This window comes from Cavia porcellus, unplaced genomic scaffold (assembly GCF_034190915.1).
Source record: "Cavia porcellus strain 051 isolate PalLab524CR breed Dunkin Hartley unplaced genomic scaffold, mCavPor4.1 scaffold_5, whole genome shotgun sequence".
Lineage (NCBI taxonomy): Eukaryota > Metazoa > Chordata > Mammalia > Rodentia > Caviidae > Cavia > Cavia porcellus.
Genome location: NW_026947488.1, coordinates 93056336 through 93082981, shown reverse-complemented (window position 1 = coordinate 93082981; position 26646 = coordinate 93056336). Strand labels below are relative to the sequence as shown.

The 26646-nt window shown below is 38.6% G+C and overlaps 2 protein-coding genes across 5 annotated transcripts in view; one reads left to right on the top strand and one right to left on the bottom strand.

The window, feature by feature from the left end:
• Positions 1 to 12755, bottom strand: part of Phkb (phosphorylase kinase regulatory subunit beta) — a 224650-nt gene extending 211895 nt beyond the window's left edge. For 2 of the 4 annotated variants that reach the window (XM_063249300.1, XM_063249299.1), the window contains exon 1: positions 12640 to 12755. In XM_063249300.1, the coding sequence (XP_063105370.1) occupies positions 12640 to 12715 (76 nt within the window). In that variant the 5' untranslated portion in view covers positions 12716 to 12755. Of the gene's footprint in view, positions 1 to 10433; positions 10546 to 12639 lie in introns of those variants that run through there. The other 2 variants (XM_063249301.1, XM_063249303.1) reach the window with 2 other exon arrangements.
• Positions 12756 to 12822: 67 nt separating this feature from the next.
• Itfg1 (integrin alpha FG-GAP repeat containing 1) overlaps positions 12823 to 26646 on the top strand; it is a 225653-nt gene continuing 211829 nt past the window's right edge. The window contains exons 1-5 of the mRNA XM_063249304.1: positions 12823 to 13235; positions 14960 to 15029; positions 18528 to 18673; positions 19856 to 19913; positions 20825 to 20899. Of these exons, the coding sequence (XP_063105374.1) occupies positions 13022 to 13235; positions 14960 to 15029; positions 18528 to 18673; positions 19856 to 19913; positions 20825 to 20899 (563 nt within the window). The 5' untranslated portion in view covers positions 12823 to 13021. The remainder of the gene's footprint in view (positions 13236 to 14959; positions 15030 to 18527; positions 18674 to 19855; positions 19914 to 20824; positions 20900 to 26646) is intronic.

The following is a 26646-nucleotide window of genomic DNA, read 5'->3' as shown; positions in this document are numbered from 1 at the left end:
CTGCCATTGCTGTTGCCGTGGCCAGCCTCCATTCAATACCAGTCCACTTACTACACATGCGCCATTCCTCATCCTGGAAGCTCCTGTGCCTGCCTCTCTCTCTCAAAATCATGAACCCATGGGTCAGGACTCCCTCATCTCCTCCAGGACACTTCTCTGTCCCCTAGGTGACAACCTATGGTGCCATCTCTATTAAACCCCAATGAAGGTTATGATCCTCCTAGAGGTTGTGATCACCTTCAGCCTTTGGCTCATCTCCCTTGGATCACTGCGGGAAATATTCCTTTCCAACTCCCAAAACACACTCTGCTTGGGTGTCTCTTAAAAAACTTAAACACTCTAGGTCTCAAGGAGACCATTAAAACAAAACAGCTAATCTTTTATTGCCAGGTAACTTGGACACAATACAAACTCCATAGTGACAGCCGCTGGCCAGAAGAGGGCTCTTTGGAAGAGGATACTTTCAATTTCAGTGTGCTCTGTGACTTAGACATTTGCTACTACAACAGCAACAGCAACAGAAATCTCTTTCACACAAGCCTTTTTTGCTCTCAGGGCACATCCCTCCCTCACTCAGGCATGTGGGAGGGCCCAAATACTCACTGTGTGTCACCAAACCCCATATCCAAGAACCCCACTGATATCCCTTCTGCTCTCGCACCCCCTCCACCTTATCCACAGGAATCACCTCAATCACCTTAACCTCACCTCTCTCTCACTGGATACCACTCAACACTCCTTGTTCCTCCAGCCCTACTCACCATTCTCTTCTGCACACCACAGCTCGTCTCACTCCTCCCACCTTCCGCCATCTTCTCACCAATTGCCGCCATTTCCTCAACCCCAACCCTCTCTCTCTGAGAGATGGCTGGTCCTAAAGGGCTGGTTCACATTCATGTCCCTTTATCTCTTTCTGATCTATTCCCAATCTCTCATAGACTAAGTTCTTTCTCCACAGATCAATACAACTACATTTGTGATTAATTCCTATGAACTATATCACAAAGATTTCTATATCATTCTTACATCCACTCTTTCCCCTCAAGAAAATACTCAAATGTGGGAAGCAGTCCAAGCCAAAGCTGACCAAAGACATCCTGCTGGGCCGATGGCAGTACCAAATGTGTACCCCTAATGGGGTTATCAGGGAAATAATGACTCAACATTGCATGAATATAATGTTTGGCTGTATTATTGTGGATCTAAATAAAATTTCCCATAAACAAACTAATTACCAAAACCTTCGTGAACAAACCCAATACACTGCTAAATTTCTCATCGTGTGATTACCCTAACCAGATACACTAATGTCAACCCCCAACCCTCTGAGGGAATAGTCCGCATCAACTTCATTTCTCAATGTGTGCCTGACACCCACACTAAATTTAAAAAGATCGTAGATCTCAGATTCCACAGATACACTAGCCTTAATCTGGCTTTCAATGAATTTGGCAAGAAAAGAATAACAAGAACAGAATAAACAGCATGCCAAACTTACACGCCAACATTTGACTGTGACACTCAATACTTCTAAGAAGGTTAAACTCAAACAAAATGGTGCTACTCGATCCCCTCCTGGACATACAACTAGGAAAGACATTGGGCACGAGCCTGCCCAACCCACGGCCACCACTAGGACCTTGTCCCACCTGCAACTAGGAGGGTCACCAGAAGTGCAACTGCCCTGTCTGTCAGAGAATAAGTCATCAAACTCCCTATCCTCACAGGAGATCTCATCACTGCCGCTGGACTCATCACTAGGGAACCTGTTCAGTCTCAACACTGAAGAGGATTAATGGGGCTTGGGATTCAATGGCCCCCATCAAGGTACCTTTCTCAGAACCTCAAGTCTCGCTGGATACACTCCTTCCTTGTCAACAAGGGGGCCACTTGTTGTGTCCTTCTGAGTTTTCAGGCCATTATACCTGACCCGTCGTCTGGATTGTGCGAGTTGATGGCCAACCTACACAACCCATCCAGGCAGGACCTATCACCTGCTGATTCCAAACCCTTTTCTTCTCTCATCATTTCCTCATTATTCCAACCTGCCTCATACCCCTCTTGAACAGAGATCACCTCCAAAAACTCAAACTTCTCTTTCACTTTTTCTCTCCCCAAGGCTCGCATCCTTCAAACTCAGACACCATGCATTGCCAGTTCCATTCCTCCTCTCCTTCTCTCATCGATTCTACAGTCTAGGACACTTCCAGCCCTACTTGTACCCCCATGTCACCCCATACTGATTTGCCTTAAAGATCTTTCAACTTTTTCCTGCATTAACCAATATCCAATAGGCCCCCAAACAACAAGGGACTCAAACCTGCAATCCAATACCTATTAACCAATGGCTTACTTAGAACTTTATCCTACAATACCCTACTCTTCCTGTGCTCAAACACAATGGCTCTTATCACTTACTTTAGGATCTCAGGCCTATCATCAATGCAGTAACACCCATTCATCCAGCTGTACCAAACGCATATACTATGTTCTCCCATATTCCCCCATTTACTTCCCACTTTACTGTTTTAGATCTTCAAGACACATTTTTCACTATTCCCTTACACCCAAAATGTCAAGACTTCTTTGCTTTCACATGTACAGCCCAGACACCCTCCAGTCTTTACAGCTTACACAGACAGTCCTACCAAAGATGTTTACTTCTTTAGCCAAGCCCTTGCTACTGACATCATAACTCGACCTCAAACCCAGCAGTCTCCTTCAAAATGTGGATGATCTCCTCCTCTGTTCCCATCCTGTGCTTTGGCTATATAACATACGGCTACCCTTCTCAACTTTCTCTCAGGTCGCAGATATAACAGTGTCTCCCACCAAAGCCCAAATAGCTTCTCCAAATGTCAAATATCTGGGGCTCACCATCACTCCCACCACTTGCTAATTACTGCTGACCACAAAGCTCTCCTCCGTGACCTCCAGGGGCCAACTACAAAACAACAAGTGCTAGTCTTTCTTGGTCTAGCTAACTTCTTTCACCTTTGAATTCCTAACTTTGCAACTCTAGCCCAACCTCTCTATAAAGCATACAAGAAATCTCTGTCAGAGCCACTGGACTCCACCACTTCTATACACTCTTCACTCCATAAAAATAAAAGAGTCCCTCACCCTCTGAAGCCCAGCCCAGTCTTTTATTCTATATACCTATTCGATATACCATCTCTCAGGATCATAATGCTGTGCGAGTTCTAGGTCACAAAGAGACCTTCTTTCAGAGTAGTAGCATACCTCTTAAAACATGGCTTGGCCTCCGTGTATTCAGGCACATTAACACGAGAGGCAGCCACATTAACATGAGAGGCAGGAAAGTTCACTTTAGGACAATCTATTAATCCACTCACCCATCACCTTAATGAGCTCATTTCCCACAAAACATTCCCTGCCTTAATGACTCCTTCCTACTTAGAAAAGTTCACTTAATACTCATAAAAGACCCCTCAATCACTATCTCCACCAGCAGTTCCCTCAACCTGGCCACCTGACTCCCCACCCCAATGAGATCTCTCACAACTACATTGAGGTCTTAGAGAGATGACCCTACCCTTTCACCCATATTAACACCTGCCTCTCTACAACCTGACACATGGTTCATATATGGCAGCTCAACCAACATAGATATTCAAAAAGTTGCAGGAGATGCTATAGTCAGTGGCTCTAAGATAATACAGGCAAGTCCACTGCCACTGGGTACATCTCCACAAAAGGCAGAACTTACCGCTCTTACATAGGCCCTCACACTGGCCAAAGACAAAATCATAAATACCTATACCGACTCAAAATATACATTTGGCAGTCTTCATTCCTATGCTGCCATCTGGCAAGAAAGGGGTCTAATCAGCACTCAAGGAACTCCCAAAACTAATGCACCCCTCCATCCTCAAACTACTAGAGGCAGCACAGCTCCCAAAACAGGTAACACTCATTCACTACAGGGGATACCAAGCACCATCAATTTTATTTCTCAGGGCAACACACCTTTACTGACACACAGGCCAAATTACCTATACAATGGCCACAGCCTTCTCATCTTCTTCCCCTAGTTCCAAACACCCTGCCCTTACCTCAATATTCACTACAACAACAACAACTGCTCCACAAACCTACCTATAACCAAAACACTCAGGAATAGATTTTCCAAGGATCAAAACTTTTCCTCCCAGACCAACAAGCCTTAAACATCATCCTTAACTGACACAACGTAACTCCTAAAGACATAATACATCTCAAATCCTCTAAACCTACAGGACTTCAACTAAAGTGAAAGAACCCTAACTGGTCAGACTCATGATACTAACAGCAGTCAAAGTTGCTGGTCTGACATCTCGGCTTCACATTACCAAGGAAAGCATTGCTCTGATACTCGTAACCCCAAATCCTCATCCTTCTGTCTCCCACTCATCTTTGCCTCACATGTCCCTAAGTCTCAATGTTCTGTTACCCACCACTCTTCCTACTTTTCTAGCACTACTTCTTATATTTGCTGTTACTCTGGACAGTCTTTCCCAACAATAACAAAAAGCTCATTACAGTCCTATTTCTTATTACAATATTAGGCCTCAGTACCTTAAATTGCCTAAAACGAAGCCCTTGACCTCATGCTCTGCTTTACCTCTCCTACTGATTCTACGGCCCCAGACTTTTTTGACCTCTCTATCCCCATGACATATCAATCATCTTTACTTGACACATATCATAAACAACAAGTGGTCCCTCCCCAACCCACCAGCTGCTATGTGGTTCACCAGTGGGTACTTCACCAATTTCATATAAAAATGAAAATTATTACACTAGTCAGGCCAGTCTACAACCACCCCAATTTGAATCCACCCTAAAAAACTAATTCAATGATTTCCATTTCCACCAATTTTATACCACAGTCAAAGATTATTACATTAATACCAGCCTACCATCCCATGATTCCAAGGCTACTATAAAAAACTACTACCGTTCTCTCAATCTGAGTCTACCTTTCTCAATTGGTCTTAACTTACCTTCCCCAACTAAAACATTCCACTTAATACTAAAGCCCTCAACATGATGAATTAAAACCAGTTCCTTGGAGCCTGGCAAGTGTGAAGTTGTGACTTCCAATCCCTAGAGCCAAAATAAATGAATAAGTAAATAAAATCAATCCCCTTTCTATTTTCCCTATGAGTCCTTACAACATCACCACTGTAACCTTACCATCTCTAAAACAGCAAAATCCTTATAGCAATCAGCTACAATCAACCAATACATCCATCACCCCACTCTTCACATTGTCAACGATACCTTTCTCACAAATATGGGATATAATCTCTACAACTGAAACACTTACTACCTGTTGACAATGTGGGTTTTACTTAGCTCCCTGCCCTAATGATCCTAAACAATGTCAAGGCTCTGACCCTATTTTTTACAACCCTAATTGGAGGTGTAAGACAATCGATCTTTATCATGATGGTACACCATGGAAACAACTACCTGTTGACAATGTGGGTTTTACTTAGCCCCCTGCCCTAATGATCCTAAACAATGTCAAGGCTCTGATCCTATTTTTTACAACCCTAATTGGAGGTGTAAGACAACCGATCTTTATCATGATGGTACACCATGGAAACAAATGAATCCCTACATTTCGGTTTCCTTCTCCCAACAAACTCCTAACAAAAGACATCAGTATAGACGTAGCTATCAAAAACACTTCCTTTAATCGTACTCTTTAGGCAAAACGTGGGGTACTCCTTTTATGACAGAGTGGGCCCCTATTCAGGAAAAAAAGGATTCCTCATAATTCTTTTAATATCCATCAGAGTCCTAATCCTAGGTGCCCTTACCAACACTGTCTCTTGGCCAGGGTCCACCAAACAGCTGTCCTCCATTTCTTCTCTCCTTAGACGTTTAAGGCTCTCTCAGCAATACAACTATCAAGACTGCTGATTCTGCATTCCATACCAACAAAACATATACATGGCCTCACCCCTTACAAGAAACAAATCACATTTACATATATACACACACATTACAAATCTATGGGATCACTTACCATCATTAATTTTCCAAATTTCCCTTACAACCTGTCTCCAAAAATACCTCAACAAAAACACCACAAACACAGGTAGACACACTTATCCCACTGCTCCAACTTCATCTCCTGGGATTCCTCTGCGGCAATCTGTTCGCCTCAAGGATAGTTCACCTCTGTACAAATGGAGCATGCACATCTCCCTATGAACTGGGCAGGCATCTGCACTCTGGGTCTCCTTACACTCTCAGTAACAATTAACTCATATGATGTCACTGAGGTGTCCCTCACAAATACAATACATAACCATGTCCTCCACCTGAGGAGACCTAGAGCTGTGCACCTACGCACCAGTCCATATAGGCTAGGCATTTTCTTGGCTTCAGAAAAACAGGTATGGATCTAGCTGCACACTCTACACAACTATATTTCCAACTGACACTACAACACCAACAACTTGAGGAAGTTGCTGAGTCCAGACATTACAAACCCAAATCAACAGCCTAGCAGCAGTTACTCTCAAAACCACTGAGCCCTTGATGTTTCAATAGCCAAAACAGGAGCCACTGTGCCAAGCTAAGAGAAGAATGCTGTTGTTTTACTAATCAATCAAGTATTGTGATGGATAAGGTAAAGAAAATTTATGAGTATATTACCTCCAAAACCAACAATGCCTCTCACCAAGTTTTTTCTGTCTGGTCTTCCCCAGGAGGCTGGCACCCCTACCTTCTTCCCCTGGTGGGACTCCCTCATCTACTTATTATTATTTTGCCTTTAGCTCCTTGTCTTTTTAAACTTTTTTCAAGATTCACTCAATCCAGGATTCAGGCCAGATACCAGAAAACTCTTTGTCCTGGCCAAGGCCCCTGGCACCAACTTCTATATGGGCCTAAACTGCCATTTCAATGAATGGCACAGTCCATACTATGACATCCCATGTTAGCAGAAAGCAGTTTAAGAGAGTTGGCCCTGCCATAACAACTAAAAGACTGAAATGATGGGTTCAGTTCTTAAGGGACTCTGCCAGGCTCAACATGGTGCTGAGCCCCAAAACAGTATATTTCTTCTCCACTAACTTTCATGTTCTTCTAGTTCCAAAACAAACTTCCTCCTTCCCTTTCATGCACATGCCAAAGATCCTCCGGATCCTCTCCTGACACAATGACTTGTCCATTCAGTCTTCAATGCTATCCCAATTCCATAAAAGCAACTCCCTGGCTTTGTCTCTTTTGAGGGTACTCCCAATCTCCTGCAGCCCTCCCACGCCAGCAATAAAGGCTTTTTTACTTCTGTGTCCCTTAACCTGCCAAAAAACTCTAAAGGAACCTAGTATTTCTATGTCTCTTTCAGATCAGTCAGAACAAGACATTCAGTCTCTGGCTAGGCAGAATTAAGGACCCCTCCGCAGCATGAAGCAATTATTTTAAGAGGGAACACTGGTCTTCTGCAACTCCCTACGCATAAGGAAACACAGTCTTGGTGGAGAGAGAGGTGATGAGGCAGGATAGAAATACTAAAACTATGTAAAAAGGAGACAAAGAAATCAAGATTTTCAAATCGTACTTTTAAGAAAAACTGCAGCTTCAGACAGTCTTTTCCAGCTTCTGGAGGCCTCTCTAGCATGTGACCATCCCCCATTCACTTGTAAATTGTCCTTTCCTTCAGCCCAGAAAGCAGCTGCTTTGGACATAATGAGTCTTTAACTTCGATGTATCTCCACTCATATAGACGGCTTGTACTATAACCTGTCAGGTAGTGAGAGTACACATCCTAGGACACCCATCTTGAGAAGTCTTTCAATGTGCCCTACTCTGGCTTCTAACTTACCTCATTTCTTTGAGCACCTGCACTCAGGTCTTGAGTGTGTCCTGCATCTATCTCTGATAAATACTTCTTCTGCCTCTTTTACTGAGTATTCTTTTTCCCTGAAGGGAGCCAGCAAACCTACAAATTTATTTTAAAAGAGATGGGTTAAATTCCTTATTTTATCCTTGGGGACCCTCAGACCTAGGTCAGTGACACTTAAGTTTTGGATAGAGGAATCCCTTCAAAAATACTTTATAACTTACTTCTACATTTTTGGAGAGCCCTCTCCCTCCAAAAATGTAGACGTAACTTATAAAGAATCAATCTTTTAAATTGATCATAATACTGCAGTTTGGTATTTTTCTGTTTCCTGGTACATTTGATTTTAATTTAATATGATGATAGTGGAAAACTTTTTTATATATTCCCTTCAAACACTCTATATAAGATTAGAGCACAATTCTTGAGTTTTGAAATCTGAGTGACTATTGATACATTAAAGCCTACTGTTAGCATTTTCTTTCCCCCTTACTGCTGAATGACTGCTAGTGCTACCAACACTATAATTGTTAGTAGAAAAGCCAGGTTAGAAAATAAGAGCCCAGAAAAATTAAAATGCAGGGGAACATATAACTCTCAACCTGCTAGATCGAGATACACCGAGTTCTTGTCCTCTTAAAGAAAAGAATGAATTCTAAGGAACAACTGAGAGACTGAGAGGGAACTGGAAAGTGAGTTGCCTCTGAGCTCACTTCTCTAAGAATGTTTTATAGTGCAAAAATCACAAAGTAGGTACAAAATCACAAGGTCAGTATAAGTCAAATCATAATCAACTAATAAGATTACAAGTACAGATGTTTAGTTAATATTGATCCAACAGGGAAGCAGTTCACACAGCAAATGTTTGAAATTATTTTATGTTCACTACCCCACAGTGACGCCCAACCTATAAAAAAGTATCTTTAGAACTTCAGTCTGTATTTCAGCCATACAGTCCCTTAACAAAACCTGTTTCTCTGTAAAGTAAGATGAATATATCCAAAGGCCTAAGTTCCTAAAGGGAATCTATGCAGTGTCATTATCAGGGCCAAAATTATCTAAAAATTGTTTTCGAACATGAAAAGAACAAAGGCATTTCTGGGAAGAAATGTGTCTGGATGTTCTGATCACCCACTTGCATAACTGTTGTCTATCTGGACTTTATCGGACCAGCTAATACCAATTACTGTATAATTCCAAGTTACTGTTTATACCTTAGGGAGGTATGTAGCTCTGGCCATTGCATCTTTTTCTTGAGGCCTAGCCTTCAACAGATGCATCTCCAGCCACAATTCTGATGGCTTTATTTTTCTGCTGACTTCCTTGAGAGCCCAATCCTTTTCTAACTATACGTTAATTTTTAGTTGCCTATGATAAAAAATATAGTAGAGAAATACATGTTCTCTTGTATTTTTAGTTGAAAAACAAAATTAAAAAATCAATTGATATTAAAATATTTTGTCAATAGATGTAATGAAATACATGGATCATTTTTGTTCCTTAAGTATCAGCTCTGATTTCTCATGTTTGATTGATTCCGGCTTAAACTGAATCTTCCTCCTCTATCTTTCAAAACTAGGACTTGAAATATAAATGGAAGTGAAGGGGAGAATCATTCTAAATAGCTACCATGAAGCCAAACAGGAGTTCAATTTGCTTCATTATTGAATATTCTACTTAAGAACCATAAAGACCAAGCAGCCCCTTGGGGAAAAACTCCTCACAGAGTTTCTGTCTTATTATATGTTCACTACCCCACAGTGACTCCCAACCTAGAAAAAAGGATCTTTAGAACTTTAGTCTGTATTTCAGCCATACAGTCCCTTAACAAAACCTGTTTCTCTGTAAAGTAAGATGAATATATCCAAAGGCCTAAGTTCCTAAAGGGAATCTATGCAGTATCATTATCAGGGAAAAAAATTATCTAAAAATTGTTTTCAAACTGCTGTGAATTCTTCTGGAGAGCTCATTCTTCAGGTTCCCCCATCTCTCACAGGGCTTTGTCAAAACAAGTCTAACAGCTGCTGCACAAACATCTCCAGCCCTACACCAAGCCGCCATGGATGCAATACACAGCACTGAATTTTAAAACACAGCAGTCTCAGGAAAGACAAATTGATTCCTGTCCATGAAACTGTTTAAGAAACAACAATTCATTGGGAGTTGACAGAGTAGGTAAGTGGGATGTTGACCCAAAATTTCCAGTTTATAAGAGTTGTTTCCATCATGTGAGAAGACAAAAATCATTTACGAAGCTACATTATCATTTGACAGCTGAGGCTCCCAGGTATTAAGAAACTGCCCTAGCCATACAGCTTGCAAGTCAAAGCAGAGCCTTCCCTCTGATGGCCTTCACCCCCCAAGGCAAAACAGGATAGTATCACATTCAAAATACAATGTATACCTAAGCCTAACACTAGCTAAAATAATGCTCAGCTTTGGGCCCACTGAAGAGTAATAAAATAAAAATGACATCATATTGCCATATAATGCCCTATGATATTATCAGCTTTCAAAACAAAAAGCATTTAAAATCACCAAGTGACCCTTTTAGGGTCCACACACTTACCAGACCTTAAGAAAGCAGGTGGAGAGCAGACGACTGCATCAAGTGAGTTGGCCATTTCAAAGTGTTGACTCTAATCAAAAGCGTCCCAGGCTAAACTACAGCAATCTTAAAACTGTTTAGTGAAGGTTAGAAGCAATCAGCATTAGATTAATTGAAAGCAGTGTGAGCAGTTATTAACATGAAGCAGTACAGAACAAAAGGCAATAATTGAAGATCATTATGTAATTTATTCTCATATGATTTGAAAATCTGATTTCCTTTGATAAATTACAACTGCTCATATACATAAGGCAGAAAATACAATATCTACCTATTAAACATAACAGCAGCATTCCTTATTATAAAGTTATTATTTTACCACATAACAATGCTTAGAACTCTACAAAGAAATCTACACCAGAGGTAGGCTAGTTAAAAAGACAAACCTCTGTTTATGTATTTTATTAAAGTCACAAACAGAATCAAGATAAATGTTTTTAATGACAAAGGAAGTAAATGATTCACTGAAGAACCTCTATCATCTATTCTTGATATAAGATTTTGAAACATCAGACAACTAAAATTTAATAAACTGGCTTCAACTGGTATCTCTATTACTATGCTATAAAAACACAGAGGAACATACAACCTTGATGCTATCCATTCAACTACTTTTGCACATGAAACTGGATTTAAGCAACTGCACTTTAACAACAGTTAAATAAAACTTCAATTTTTTCCAGTTAAGAAAAGTTTTCAAGGCTTATAAGCATTTAAAAGAAAACAAAACATAGACTGGAGAGGACAATCAATTGCACTTATTAAAAGAAAAATTACATTTGGGGACAGTGTTCAGTTCCCTGTAAGAAAACTCTGGTTATTCTCTTTGTCCTAACATAATCGACCCAATAAATCTTTCATAGCCTAGACACCCACATTGGTTTTTGTTTTTTTTTGGTACCGGGGTTCGAACTCAAGACCTGGCACTTGCCAAGCAGGTGCTTGTGCCACTGAGCTAACCTCCCTGACTGAACCCACATTATTAGTAGCTAACAACAACAAAAAAAAACCACATGTGATTATTTCAAGTAACTGTATTGACTAAAATGTACTAAAGACTACTTTTTAAAATTTTTGTCATAGTTCATATGGGAATTTCACTATAAGCCCAAGTAAATAAACACAGAACTTTCAACTTTAAAAACAGAATTGGCAACAAAATGGCTTACGAAATAAGATACTTTCTATAATTTTTTAAACTGATAAACAATATACAACTAAAAATTTTAACTAAGAAGACATAAGAAAAGCCCAAAATGTAACAGGGGCATATTTTAATGACAAAAGGGGGAAATATGCAGATAGTTGTCCTAGATAATGCTTTTCACATCATCCAATAATGACATAACAATCATTTTTTAAAAAGCCCTTTTTTGAAGACTTGTTTTTCCGCCATCTCGACTGTTTACTGCCATATTTTTTATTACTGACAGGCAGCCAGAAATAAAGTTTTAATCGCAGCTGTCGGAGGTATCAGCCTCAAGTGCTAACTTTAAAGTCATGACTTGGCACTTTCAACAAGTCAGTTCAGGACACTTGAACTGCTGGCATCTCTTGACCTCCATGGCCTTGGATTTGAAAATTACAACCGAAAACTACAGGTACCAGAGCCTTTCACAAGCAAAGAGGCCCACGGGTTCTGAGCCCTGGCCATGCTCAACTTTACTTTGTGAGCCGAGACCCTGCTCCCTCAGTAGCTGCCACACTAGCTCAGGTTCGGAAGGCGTGGGGAGTCTACAAGGGAGTCACGAAATCCGAGGAAGGGCAGGATCTGACACTCAGAAGTCAGGGTTCCCCTAATCTAATATGAAGGGACATTTCAGAGAAACACACTTGGGAGGCCACACTTCCTTCTTCGAAATCTGTCACTGCCTCATCTCTAAGGGTCCGGGACTCCAGAAGTCAGGCCGCCCTTACTTTCTATGGCTGGGGAACTGACACACACAGCACAGAGCTGGGACACCCAGTTAAAGAGTTTTGTTTTGTTTCGTTTCGTTTCAGAGGGAGACGGGCGTTATCAGGTGCAAAGTCTGGCCGCCGCCTGCTAAGGAGAATCTGGGGGACACCTGTTCGTGACCACGACCCCACCTGTCTCCCACCCCAGGCACTTGTGGGGAAGCACCGCCCGCTGTGCGGGGGGTTAGGGCGGCGCCCCAGCCGGCCAAACCTGAGCGCTTGGTCCGGGCTCTTCTCTCCAGGACCTTCCAGGTCACATCGGCCATGTGCCCGGCCACCCCCGCCATGGCTCCCCCGCGGACGTCTGGCCCCGCCCCGCCCCCTGGCCAGGCTGCACCACCTCCCGGCCCCGCCCCGGCGCACGACACTGTCGGGAGGCGCGCTGGCCGGAAGTGAGCGCGAAGGTGCACCTCATCCAGGCTCCACGCCCTCTCGGTCCTCAGAGGGTCTTCCCTAAGGAAGTTTCGAGGGGGATCCGCGGCGGCGGCTCGAACGTGCCTCTGGGCTGTGAACATTCTCTGTCGCCTGTCGTGCGGTGCTTTGCGGTTGCCGTCAAGCGCGGCTACGGGCCGCGGGCGGGCCGAGGGGCTGCCATGGCGGCGGCGGCGGCGGGCGGGCTGCACAGCTCTTGGCCGCTGCTGGGGCCTCTTCTATGGGGGCTCGCCCTGCTAGGAGCCGGGCCGGTTCCGGCGCGGGCACTGCACAACGTTACGGCCGAGCTCTTCGGGGCCGAGGCTTGGGGCACCCTGGCGGCCTTCGGGGACCTCAACTCAGACAAGCAGACGGATCTCTTCGTGCTGCGGGAAAGTCAGTGCTCGCCCGCCCCTCCCTCTGTCCACTGTCCGTGAGCCCTCTCCCGATGCTCCCCAGGTCCCTTGGATGGATGACTAGGCTTCTCGCATTTCCCAGCCCCTCTCCCAGCCCTGTGGCCTTCCTTCATCTCCAACATCTTATCCCAACTCCAGGTCCTGATCTAGTTACCAAATGGTTTAACCTGTCCCAGAAACCCATGACAACACGGCAGTATTTGTTTGTCTATTTTTAGTGTTTTTTTTTTTTTCTGACAAGCTTTCAGCCTTCATCGAATTATCGCCCTTTTCATGAAATTTGTTTTCTCCCAAAGTCCTTCCTGATTCCCTTTGTAGATGGCCTATACCTTCTTTCTCCAGTACTTTTCTTCTGCTTAAATTTGCCTTTCCATTGCATGAACATAAAATGCAACTTAGCAGATTCTTCTCATACAGGACTTGACTTTAGATACTCATTTAATGTCTAATTCACCTGCCCCTCCTTTTCTCAGTGTTCTTTAAAGTACAGTATCTAAGACCCTAACACTCCACAGCTCCCAGAAGCATTTTGCAGGAACCACTGGTAAACCCATTGCCTCCTTGAGGGAAAGTTTCTCAAACTACAAATTCTTCATCTCATCAGCTGCCTAATCTGTGTTATACACCTGGCTTCTTACCTTGGTCACCAGTCTAGTCTTTAATATCTTTCTTTGCCAACGTGTGGTTCTTGGAAGTCCTTTGCTATATCTGTCACTAAGAACATTATGTTCTTTGATGCTTATAGTAGACGTTAGGGGGATCTTAGCATTCTTCAGTACACACAAAAGCATCTATTGCTTAAAGGTCAAAACTGAAAGGAGGAAGTGAACAGCTGCTGCAGAATTTGATGAACAGGATCCAGAGCCTGACTTTTTGAGAATCTCAGAGTTTCTTGTGACCTCTGAATATTTTTCCCACATTTTAATGATATTCAATATTGGAAGAAGGGTACGTTGAGCGGGACTTGAGTTTACATCATCTAAACTGAATAGACCTGCTCCTTGATTTCACAGATAACCTGTGTTTGATTAAAAACTATTTAAAAAGTCTGTCCTAGTGAATGTTAGTTCAGCTTCAATAAAGCATGAACCCAGAAGATAATTTCATAGGAAACATAGAAATACATTCTTAAGAGGGATCAGCTCTTTGTGCTTACATTGTTTGATCATTTCCTGGTGCCTTGTTAGAATCCTACTGTGAGAGGTCCTGTATCCTAGGGGTGATGAATCTGTCTGGTGAATTAAATAGCCTTACAAGTGGTAGCAAGGTCGGGGTTGGAAAACACGAAGCTATATATATAGTAAAATATATTGTAATTTTTTGTTTGTTTTTGTTGAAGGAAAATACTATGGTTTGAACTCAAGATCTTGTGCCTTCTATAATATAGTCGAGTTTTAAGACATGTTTTTTATGTAGTTCTTTTAAGTCCCACCAATCAGACTTTTGGCACATACATTGTCTTCCTTTTGTCTTGATCAACTGTGTTTTTCTGTGGTTATCTTTCCTCTGTTTGTTTAAACATTAAACTTGTTTTAGATACTCATTCCATTAGATAGGTGGAATCAACTTTGAGAGGCAGATGTTCTGAAATAGAGCAAGAATTTTCTTGTAGAGCATAGTTCCCAGAAAGTTTATAACAACTGTTTGGATGCTGATGTCTTATCAGGAAACATTTTTCTAATATGTTGTATTTCTTTCTTTTAGGAAATGATTTAATCGTCTTTTTGGCAGACCAGAATGCACCCTATTTTAAACCTAAAGTAAAGATATCTTTGTAAGTGCAAGAAATTTTTTTTAATAGTAGTCTTCAATGTAATAATATAGTAGGGGGCCAGGGATATAGCTCAGTGGCACAGAACCTGCCTGGCAAGTACAAGATCCTGCGTTCAAAAAAGTAATGATACACTTAGATAGGTGGATTGTTTTTGTAATGAGTCTTACTACTGCCTTGTAATGTTGTGACACAAAATGACTAACAAGCAATTTATTGGGAAAAATAGCATAAGTACCAAAATTGAAAAAGAATTTCCTGTAAACAAAATTTGAGTAGAAGCAGGTCTGTTACAATATAAGCACCTTTCATTCCCTTCTGATCCTTTATGCTTTCCTGAAGATGCTGGGAAATGTCCTTCATGCTGACTGTGAATGGGAGAGTGGTTCACTCATAAAAGGCTCATGGTGCTGGGCGTGTTGTGCATACTAGGGAAAAGAATGTGTAGTTTTCAGTGGGGAAAGTATCACTGACTTCTGTTCTAATTTTTTAGTTGGCAATAGATAATAAATGTTTTAGTTTTAAAGGAGTTCAAATCAAGCATTTGAAATTATCTGAATTTTTAAAAATGTCTCAAATAGTAGTCCCCCATCCCACAATTATGAGTTAACACAGTTTCCATGTAACAGAATGCAAAAGTTGAGTAAAGCTAAAGGAGCAACTGCCAGACCATCATAGATTCGAGCTTGACCATAGTGTGAATAAAATTTAGGTGAAGATGTTCAAATGTGAGGGACACAGTATTTGTAAGAGATCACAATAAAAAGGCATACTATGAATACAAGGGCAAAAGACTTTGTCCTGCAGAGGAGGAAGATACATTTGGAATGTTGTGGTTTGGGTTAATGGGAGCACAGCCGAATAGGATCCATCATAAATATGGAGTGAACTCAGTCCCATGGGAGGAAGGGTATTATAGGTTTTTATGTAGAAAAGATGATGAAAATAATATTTAAATTGATTGACCAGCTAACCATGTAAAAGATGAATTGCTATGTAGACAATCAGGGCCTAATTAGGAAACTGTCGTAAAAACTCATGTGTGGGAGCCAAGTGTAGTATTGTGCACCTAAATCTAAGTACTCTGGAAGGCTGAGGCTGAAAGTTCACAAGTCCAAGCTAAGCTGGGCAACTTGACAATTTAGCAAGACCCTGTCTCAAAGAATTAAAAAGGAACTAGGGGATCAACATCCCTAGTGCCTCCCCAAATTATGAGTTAGTTAGGGCTCATACTATGCAGTATTTAATTTAAACTCAAACACATGCTGAAAAAAATATTGGCTTTGAATTATAACAGTGAGAGAAAAGTTATAAATCAATGAACAAATTTAAAATTTATAAACCTTGAGGAAATAATTGTATGTATACTGGGTGACAACAAATTTTAGAATGGGGGAAAAATTAAAAAGAATAAACGTTGCATAATAGAAATAATCAACTGTTAAGGAGTGCTTTTTCTTGGAACTATATAGGATACAAAGGGCTTGAGATCTGGTAAGTTAAAACAAATTACCAGTTGTTTTATTTTGATTAATTCTATGTGAATTGTTTTTATCTTACTTGTTGCATTTTTAATTTTGAAACTGTTAAGAGTCTCTGTTCTTTTTCTCAAATTTCATGGAGATGTGCTTTGGTGTAACTTGTGTTCATGTGTTACACTGAACATTACTATATGGACCCCTTTTAGACTGGAGGCCTCTGTCCTTTTAGGCTTTCTAAAGTATTGTTACATTGTTTCTTTGATCATTTTTTGTTGTCTCATTTTTAAGAATCATACCACTTGGTTATTAATCTACAGAGTAGCCCCTGGTCCTTTATCTTGTTTGGCTTATGTTTTTAGGTATTTGCTTGTAATTTTTAAAATTTTTATTGGTACTTTTTTTTATATTGGTATATTTTACATAGTAAGTTGTTACATATACATTACACATTACAACTCCTCTTGCTTCTTCTCTGCCTCCCTCCTCTGTTCATCTGTCTCTTTCCTATTTATAAAACATGTATTCTGTCTGTCCTTTAAATTATTTATGCTGTCCCCCTTTGTTTTTGGCATGTTGCTTTTTGTGTTGTTTTGTGTTCCAGGAGCTCTCAACTTCATCTTCTAAGCTTTCTGTTAAACTTTTTATTATCTATTGTTTTAAATTCAAAGGTTTTTTTTTCCTCTTACTGTTGTTTTTTCTTAGCTTGCTCTTCTGTTTTTATGAACATACTTTATTATTTAGTCTTGTGTAATTTTGAAATGTTTTTTTTTTTTCTTTAGCTATGGTTTCTTCAGGTTGTTATTTATTTTGACTGCCTGTAACATTTAGTTTTCTTCAAAAAGCTGGTGACTATTCATATTTCAGTCACTGACGAACTAATTTCTTGGCTGGACTCCTGTCTCTTGCTTGTTCTATTCTTACTTGGTTGACATTTAAGGAATAGAGGTAGAATCAAGGGTCAAACTGTTAATTTTTTATACTTTTCATTGACTCCCTGTTTTAAGCTTAAGGCCAAAATCTTACCCTCTGTTATTACTTAAACCCATATTGCCCAAGACTTTCCGTAAATAAACCACTTGGTTCTTGTTTTGCGGAGTAAAAAAGATAAGGGACTGCCACTGATGCATTTAGAAGATAATTATCCACAGCCTGACTGAAAGCTTGCTGTCTTGCCATTTGCTCTAAATAGAATTAAATAAAAATACAAGTCCTATTTTTTGTTTGAGTCACTCAGGCACCATTATGACTAGATGTTTTGAAAGAAAATATAAATAATTTTGGAACTATTAAAATATAAAATTAGGCATATACTTGGGTAGACGTAAAAATATCTATTGTGTATCTGGTCTAGCTTTCAGAAATAAAATGATACAGTTTCCTATAAATTTTAATTTACATTAAATTCAAATTACATATTTTATAAATAATAACTGATAAATTCTGAGATAATCTTTACTACTCTATCATTACCCCTCCCTTTTTTTTTTTTTGAGACAGGGTCTCACTCTGTAGTTCAGACTGGCCTTGGCCTTGAACTCACTTTGTAGGCCAGCTGGCCTCAAACTTGTGATCCTCCTGCCTTAGCCTCACTGATGGCTGGGATTATAGGCATGTGCATCTATACCTGGCATCCCCCCATTTTTAAATAACACTGTCTAAATGTCTTTGCATCTTTGACAAAAGATAGAACATATTATCCAATACTTAAACATAAATCAATTTTTTGTTTTTTTAAGAGCAGGAAAATTTATTGGAGAAAAGAAATGGGGAATAGGATTAGGGGAATGGGGAATAGCAGTAGCTCCTGAGAAACAGGATGGATCCTTCCTTGTGTTCACTTTGAAACTCTGTAGACCAGAGTGATCTAATACATGAAAGGCAATCAGATGATAAAAAGAGAGTAAGATTATTCAGTTTTGTAAAATACTGCATTTCATTATTAAAAATATGTATGGTGAAATATAGTGGTGTTCCTTTATAAAATAACTTCTTTGATCATTTTAAAATCTTTTTTCCTTAGGAATTATAGTGCATTGATAACAAGTGTGGTCCCTGGGGATTATGATGGCGATTCACAAATGGATGTCCTTCTAACATATTTTCCTCAAAATCATGCAAGCAGTGAATTGGGAGCTGTTATCTTCTGGGGACAGAATCAAACATTAGGTGAATATGTTTTAGACATTTTTAATATGTATTATTAGTTGTCTAATGAAAAATGTAGGAATGTCTGATAGTCAGGAAAATAAAACAAAAATAGTATTCTGAAATTAGTTCAAAATGCTGTTCTTAGGTGTTAGTAATCATAAAAAGTTTTGTTTTTGATTTTTTTCTTCAACGCAGAACCAGGTTAGGATCAGTTCTAGAGGATAAAATCTACTGTTAGTTTAAGGAAAGATTTCTTAAAGGGTTTTAATGGCTTATAACTTTGTTAGATTGGTGAAAGATGAAACTCTTTGCAGTTGAGCTTTTGAGAACAATCTCTAGTGTCATCAGTGAAGCTGCTGTCTCTGAACTGTGAAGTGGGCATTTGCACAGCAGCTGTCAGAGTAATTCTGCATGCCTGTCATTGTTCTCAAAAGCATAATGTTCCTGGCCTCCTAACATGTTGAAGTTCAGTGAAAAAGTAGATGCACAAGCCTTTGCCTCATTTTTGCATTTTAGAACTCATAGTATATCTGATTGGCAAGGCTTGGCTTTCCTTTAGTAATACAGATGCAAGGATATCTACAAAATGCTTTGGTTTATGCTCTGTACAGAAAAATACAAAAATTTGAAGCCGAAGTTGAGTGTCAGTCTGCTGTATTCACCTGTGATCTTTAAGTTTTGTCTGAAAAGCTAATTAATGATACCTAAATGGACAATTTTGTTCACAATGCCAGAGTCCAAAGCAGTGTCAGGGTTGCAATTGTGTGGTCACATTTGGAAATACCATCAATTATCACAGTACTTTATGTTCCAGCAATATATATTTTTAAAAGGCATAACATGTACACATTGCCTCTTGTGTATGAGAATGGATGTGGTAGAGTTGGGCAATTTTGCTTATATTGGTTTCTGTTTCACTAAAGGCTGGTTGTCACTTTTTAAATGCTAAGTGTATATGAAGAAGACTCAGACAAAAGATACTTAGATGGAAAACTCCACAGGAATTTGTCATGTTGGTCTTCACTAGAGAATAAGTTCTGTCAATATTTGATCTTTGTATTGAACTAATCTCTCATTAATGACAACAGTTGAAATAAATTAGGTATGAATCTTATAAACAATAAAAGAATATTTTGCTCAAGGTAGGTATCAAAAATAATCTGAAATGCCTGCTGATTTATATATATTCTCACTTTATAGACCCTAACAATATGACCATACTCAATAGGACTTTTCAAGATCAACCACTAATTATGGAGTAAGTATGTGTACTTCCCTGGAAATGAATTAAATGTATGAACATAAAATAAAAGTCTTTTACATAGGAATCCACATTGCTAAGGACTGTACCACTGAATTCATACCCTAAAGCTAAGAGGGGCCTGTATTCTTCATTGTGTATGTCTGCTGTGCTGGCAGAAAGAAAAAAAATGAAATTCATTGTGTTGAAAAAAAGGAAGATTTGTGTTTTTGTTTTCAGTTAACTCAGTGCTTGATCAACAGATATTTTCAGTCATGCTTATCTTATGATTATTAATATCATAATCTCAGTGGGTCAGTGGCTACCAGAAGTCTGAACTATAAATTCATAAGTTAATCTTTTTAAGAGTGCTCAGCTTGATAATTTTAAATAGTTATATATTTTTTAAGTGTTGCTGGGATAATTAATAACCAGCACAAATTTTTTATACCAGCTAGGAATTAAATTTTGTAGGTTATTGCTCGTCAGTCCATTTTAACAAACAAATTAGGTCCTGGTTTTGAATTAAATTTCTAAGAATTAGTGCTGTCTCTTTGTCCCACAGGTTAGAGACAATCCCAAAATCTTACAACAAATGTTTTTTTCCTGCTTATTGTTCCATTTGGGCCAGCTCAGGGCTCTTCTCTGCTGTTGCTCAGAAAGTGGGCTGCAAGCTGCCCTGCTGGCTTCCCAACTGGGCCGTCTCAGACACATGTGCTCAGCATCACCACAGCAGGCCCAGTGAGGACCATGGCCCAGTTCAAGAAATGGAGCTGTAGCTATGAGGCAACAGAGGTACTATGTCTAGATACTGATGAACATTGTAGTGTCTACCATTTTTCCCAAAAGTATAGGCTTTAAGTTAGGAGTGATATTTTAATTAAAAAAAAAAAAAAACTTTCTTACTGTTTTTAATGTTTTCTTTTCAGCTTCAATGGGGACCTAATTCCTGATGTATTTGGTGTCACAAATGAATCTAGCCAGCCACAGATACTGCTAGGAGGGTGAGTAGCAAGTATGGTTAAAATCATGTAATTAATTGTATAAGTTGTGGCTGCTGCTGTTGCTGCAGGTATTACATATCTCTGTGAACTGACTGTATCAGCCATCAGAGAAAAAACAGCTCTTTAGAAATCCTTATTTTTAAAACAGTTTTTTGAAGCATTGGGTTAACAGTTGTGACTAGAACTTGCTTAGTGCTTCTATGCGCCTGGATATTAGAGATAAAGACTTTTCATGTCTATATAAAAGTTGATTTGCTAGATATTTCTGAAATTGGGAATATTTCTTTTAAATTAAATAGGATGGATACTTCAATCTTGATTGGATCCACCTTAGTCTTATTAGTTTTTAGATTGGTAGCTAATTAGTAGTTCCTAGATTGATAGCTACTTTAATTGATAAGCTTTCATTTTTTCAGTAACTAATAAATAATTGTCTGGAAAATGTAACCAGTTCTCTAAGCTCTGAAAATTTGTGCAAAGTGTTTTTTATTATCCAGTTATACTATTTGTCAGAAAAACTGCCTGGAATTTCACATTTCAAATATCCCCACTATAATTCCTATCTGCCTAATAGAAGATTTCAAAATCTCAAGATTCTTTTCATATAATTACATCAATTTGGTTAAGTTTTTAAAATTCTGCTGACTAGACAGGAGTTAGTTGATGTGTATAGAAAACATTTACTTTTATGGTTCTTGAGGAGATGCCGAGAACCACCTAAAAGTCTATCTTACTCAACTGCGTGACAATCTGTTGAATTTATGCTTTGGAGAACTACTATGTTTTTATGATTAGTTTTTGACATGTGAGTCACAGGCTCACAGATGATTGTCAAAATTTAAGATATTCTAAAGAGAAACTGTCACATGTCATTTTTTCTAAAAGTTGTTCATAAAAAGTATGAAAATTTTGATGCTAGTATACTGAACTTTGAATTATTGTGAATCTCCAGTGAGAAACCACTACCCAAACTGCCATGTGGCAAAATATTTAAGATCAAGTGCTACCTTAGAGACAAATTGGAAGCAGGCCCTGGCATGCCTTGTGCCTATGTCTACGGACAAACTGAGCATGAGAAGGGAAAAGAGAACTCATAATCTATGCCACTCCTACTCAGCAAACTGTAAATACTCAGGAAACCTCTTCCTTTATTCAAAGGCAGACATAGGATTGAACAGAGTGAAGTGGTGACCACTGGCCTGGTTTATTTCAGGGTAACTTTCAATGTAGTCACAGACAGCATTACAGGTCTTTAATCTGATACAGTTTGACCTTTGGAAATTAAAACTTATAAATACCTATTTTGATATTTAGGAAATAAAATTCTAATATCTTTATGAAATTTATACTTAATGTACCAGAAAACTATTTAGAATCTCATACAACAGTTTTATAGCTTATTTATTATTCTGAATTCTTTCATTAGACTTTTTCTAATACTTAAGAAGTATAGTTTAGAACATACTCTGCATAAAGTCATGTTCCCTTATACTTTATATTATTTACATGTGTACTCCAAGATACTATAGTAATACAATTATTTTGCAATATCCCTCATTTAAACTTCAGTTACACTAATAGCTAACCTTAATCTAAATGACAAGTTTGAACCCAAGATTGGTCCTGATGCCAGTTTCAACAATGAATTTATAAGAAATCACAGAAAATAATTTCTCTAGGGAGTTGGGGTATAGTTTAGTAATAGAATGCATGTTTAGCATATACAAGGTCCTGATTGCACTTCCCTATACCAAACTTTTCTCTTTTTTGATACCAGGAATTGAACTTACAACCTTGTGCTTGCCAGGCAGGCACTGTGCTGCTGAGCTATATATCCCTGGCCCTCTTAACTTTTTTTTAAGTGGTACTGGGCATTAAACCCAGAGCCTTCATACTGAGTTACATCTCCAACCAATTTTAAATTTTTTGTTTTTTATTTTGTGGCGGAATCTTACAAACTTGAAAGATGCCTGCACCGGGCTCAAACTATCAATCCTTCAGTCTCAGCTTCCCACAGGGCCAGGACTAAGGGGTGTGCCTAGCTTAATACCCTACACCACCACTTCACATAGCAGAATTTCTGTTAATTTCATTGTTAGGATGACTGTAGCCTAGAATTATCCTTATTCAGACAACTGGAGAATGAATTTGTCCCTTTAGGGGCAAACATTGCTACGTTAATGATCTACAAAAGTACTTTTAGACTTTATGTTCGTCAGTTTTTTGTCACTAATGCAAAATACATGAGATAGTAAATTTAAAAGGAGAGAAAGTTCATGCTTGCTCATAGTTGCAGAGGTTTTAAGACATAATTGGTTGCCATTGTTATTTTTACAGCAATGTTAAGTCAGAGCATCGTGGCAGGGAGTATATGGCAAAGGAAATCAGTTTACCTCTTACTGGCCAGGAAGCAAAGACAGAGGGAGGGTCAGGCTCCTCATGTCTGCTGAAGGGCACAGCCCAGTGACCTAACTTCCCACCTCCCAAAGATTACACCACCTCCCAGGAGTGCCACAGGGTTGCTGCTATGGGCCGGCAGCACATAGACATATGCAAGAGTAAGTGTGTGTGTGTGTGTGTGTGTGTGTGTGTGTGTGTGTGTGTGTGAAAAACTATTAGGATTTTAAACTAGTCCCATAACCTTGGATAGCTACCTAATCTTTAAGAACTCTTAACTCACCAGGTTTATCCAGAAATCAACTTTTGCAACTTCGGTATCATGCTTTATTGGAATGCCAGCCAGGCTCATCTTAATTAAATTTGCTCAGCAACTTGGATTTATGGGAAATTTTTGGTGATTTTAGAGTGCTCAATCCTTCTAAAGAATTGTGCTAGAAAGCCTATGATTATAACCTGGCCCAGTATGTATGCGAAAATAGGAGATTGCCCTCAGTTAAATCTGGCACAGCCACTTTGGCTGAAGTAAACGTGAATATGGTCATCTCACAGGCAGTGGTAATAAGTGGTGGAATCCCTTCTCATTGGTGGAGTACTGGTCACCTGACAGGGATAGGGAATGTGGTGAAGCTGCTGAGGTACAGGAGATAATTGAAAGTGTTAAGTGATCAAAGGCAAAGCTTCAGTTTGCTCTTTAAATTCACTTTGTGATGACTTGATTCATGTGATAGTGTACCACAATGCTCAGAGAGAACACCTAGCTATTAAGTGTTACAGCAGCTTCTGCAGTAATGTGAGGTCATCACTGATGAGCATTTTCTATGAAAAGGTATTTAAAACTGATACTATATATGCATTCAGAATATTATTTTAGTGCTGGGAGGTGGATGCCCTGGGAGGTGGTGGAATCTTTGGGAAGTGGGAAGTTAGGTCCTTGGGCTGTGTCCTTCAGTGACATGAGGAGCCTGACCCTCCCTCTGTCTTTGCTACCTGGCCAGTAAGAGGTTTATGTTTGTTATGAAGCATGTACTGAACTCAAACACATTTCCGGGTCAGGCTCACATTGTATACTTGGTGGTATTAACTTAAGTATGTCAAAAATATATTAGCATATCTGTTTTACTTCACAAGTGGTTGCATCAAATTTTTGAATGTAATATTAGTGGCACAGAAGGCAACATACTTTTTTCTGTTGATTTGTTTAAATATTTAAATGACACATAGTTGTGTATATTTATGTTTTAATACATGTATACAATATGTCCCCTGAAGCTCAGAGTTAGATTTTAAAAAAGGGAGAAAAGAAAAAGAATTTTGAGCCCTTTTGTTTTTAGAAATTTTTAATTGGAATCGGTTGATACTTTACATCAGTTCTCTCATTGGTTGTTTTTTGTTTTCCCTTAGTAGATTATTTGTGTGAGAAACGGTAGTAGATAGAGATTAATTCAAAGGTTAAGTGACTATAACTAGCTCATAATTTATATAAATAGATCTGGGACTTGAATTTGATTTTCAAAATTTTTCTCAGTATGATGACTTTTCTAAGGAGCATTTTCAAAACTGCAGCAGAAGCTGCATGTCTGGTAAGGGCTTGTCCTCAGCCAGGTGTGGTGGTACATACCTGAATCTTCCCAGTATTCTGAGTGGCTAAGGCAGGAGGATCACAAATTTGAGCAAAAGATTTTGAGGCAAAAAAGATGACTTTCCTTTGGAAATTGATTTGACAGTAAGGTCTGGCTTTTCTGATTTGGTTATGTGGTCAGTTTTTTTCCCTAAAAAGTAAGATAAATCAGTAACTCTAAATTTGTTTTTATTTTTAACTCTGTTATGGAAAATTTCAAACAATTATAAAGGTAGTGAGAATGAAACAATAAATTTGTATGTGATGTTCCTTTTACCTAGCCTAACCAACCACTAATTCATGACCACTGATTTTCTCCACACCTTGTGTCAATTTCCCAGCATCTTTAATGTACAAATATGTATTTATGTCTCTAGAAAGTAAGGATTTAAAAAAATTGTAACATATCCATAGTTATAGTATAACACACTTACCACATGTAAAAATTTAAGGATAATTTCTTGTATTAAAATTTCAGGAGGGGTCTGATGAAAATATTCTTAATATAATAATAGAAACATTTTATTAAAAGTATATGCATATGTAATATTGCCAAAGATGCAATAAAAAGATTCCCCAATTTGTTTTTTGGTAGATCTGGTTAAATAAGTTTTCTCTAAATAAAAAGCAATTGGCATAGCTAGTAGTTGGATAAATCTGTGGTAAGACCTTTGATTATAAACCTTATTTCCAGTTACTGTCAACAGCTTGAAGGAAGACCTAATTGATACCACATTATAAATTATTTTTGGTGATCAATAATTATGCTGTCTTTTTAAAACTTGACTGCAAAGGAGTTCAAAGAGTTGGGAGTCATTCTGTAACTATCCATATTAATTTCCCTACTTACAAAAAGATGCCTTACCATTTATATCTATAAAAAGTGAAAATTAAGAATAGATTTTTGGTGAATTCTGTTTCATTGATGCAGTAAGACATTTTTAAGAATAAATATCTTTAAAGCTTCATCCCTTTTAAAAGGCATTTCTAATAAAAATTTTTCCTTTGGTTTAATAAGTTACCAAACTAAAGCATATGTTTCATTCCATTGTCTACTAATAGTTAGAATAAATTAATTTCAAAGAGTTTTTTTTAAACACTGAGATCTATGAAGAGAACCAACATAAATAACAATTTACTTTCCAGTTTACTTTACAGGCAATTACAAGAATTACGCTAGAGTCATCAGTGAAATGATTTTAGATATAGAAAACATTTTATGTATGATAAAATTCTCTTAAGAAAAACAAATGGATGTATAAGTTCAAAGATTAAAAAAAGATATATAATATCTAGATATTAAGGAAGACCTTGTTACTGCATTTTTTTGGTTTTCCAGATTTTTTATTTGTGAATGATGACCAGTGATGATTGAATATTTTATTTATATTTCACTGGTGTTTTAAAGTAATCATTTTACTTTAAAAGTTTAATATGGCTAACAGAACCAAAGATTAAATGTGTTAGGCTTATGTTTTCAAGAATTTTTTAGAGCATATCTGAGCCTAAAAAAAGTTAGAAAATCAGTGGACAGACTCTTCACACCAATCCCATGTCCTACTAGCCACCATTACCTGAATAGTAACAGCTCAGTACAAGCTAATCATTGAAAATTGGACAAGATAATAGTTATTTCAGAAAGTAGTTACCATAGGCAACCAAAAGTGAAAGTTGACATTAATTGCTTTTATAAAGTCAGCCTTTGATATATGCTGTTTTTTGAGATTAA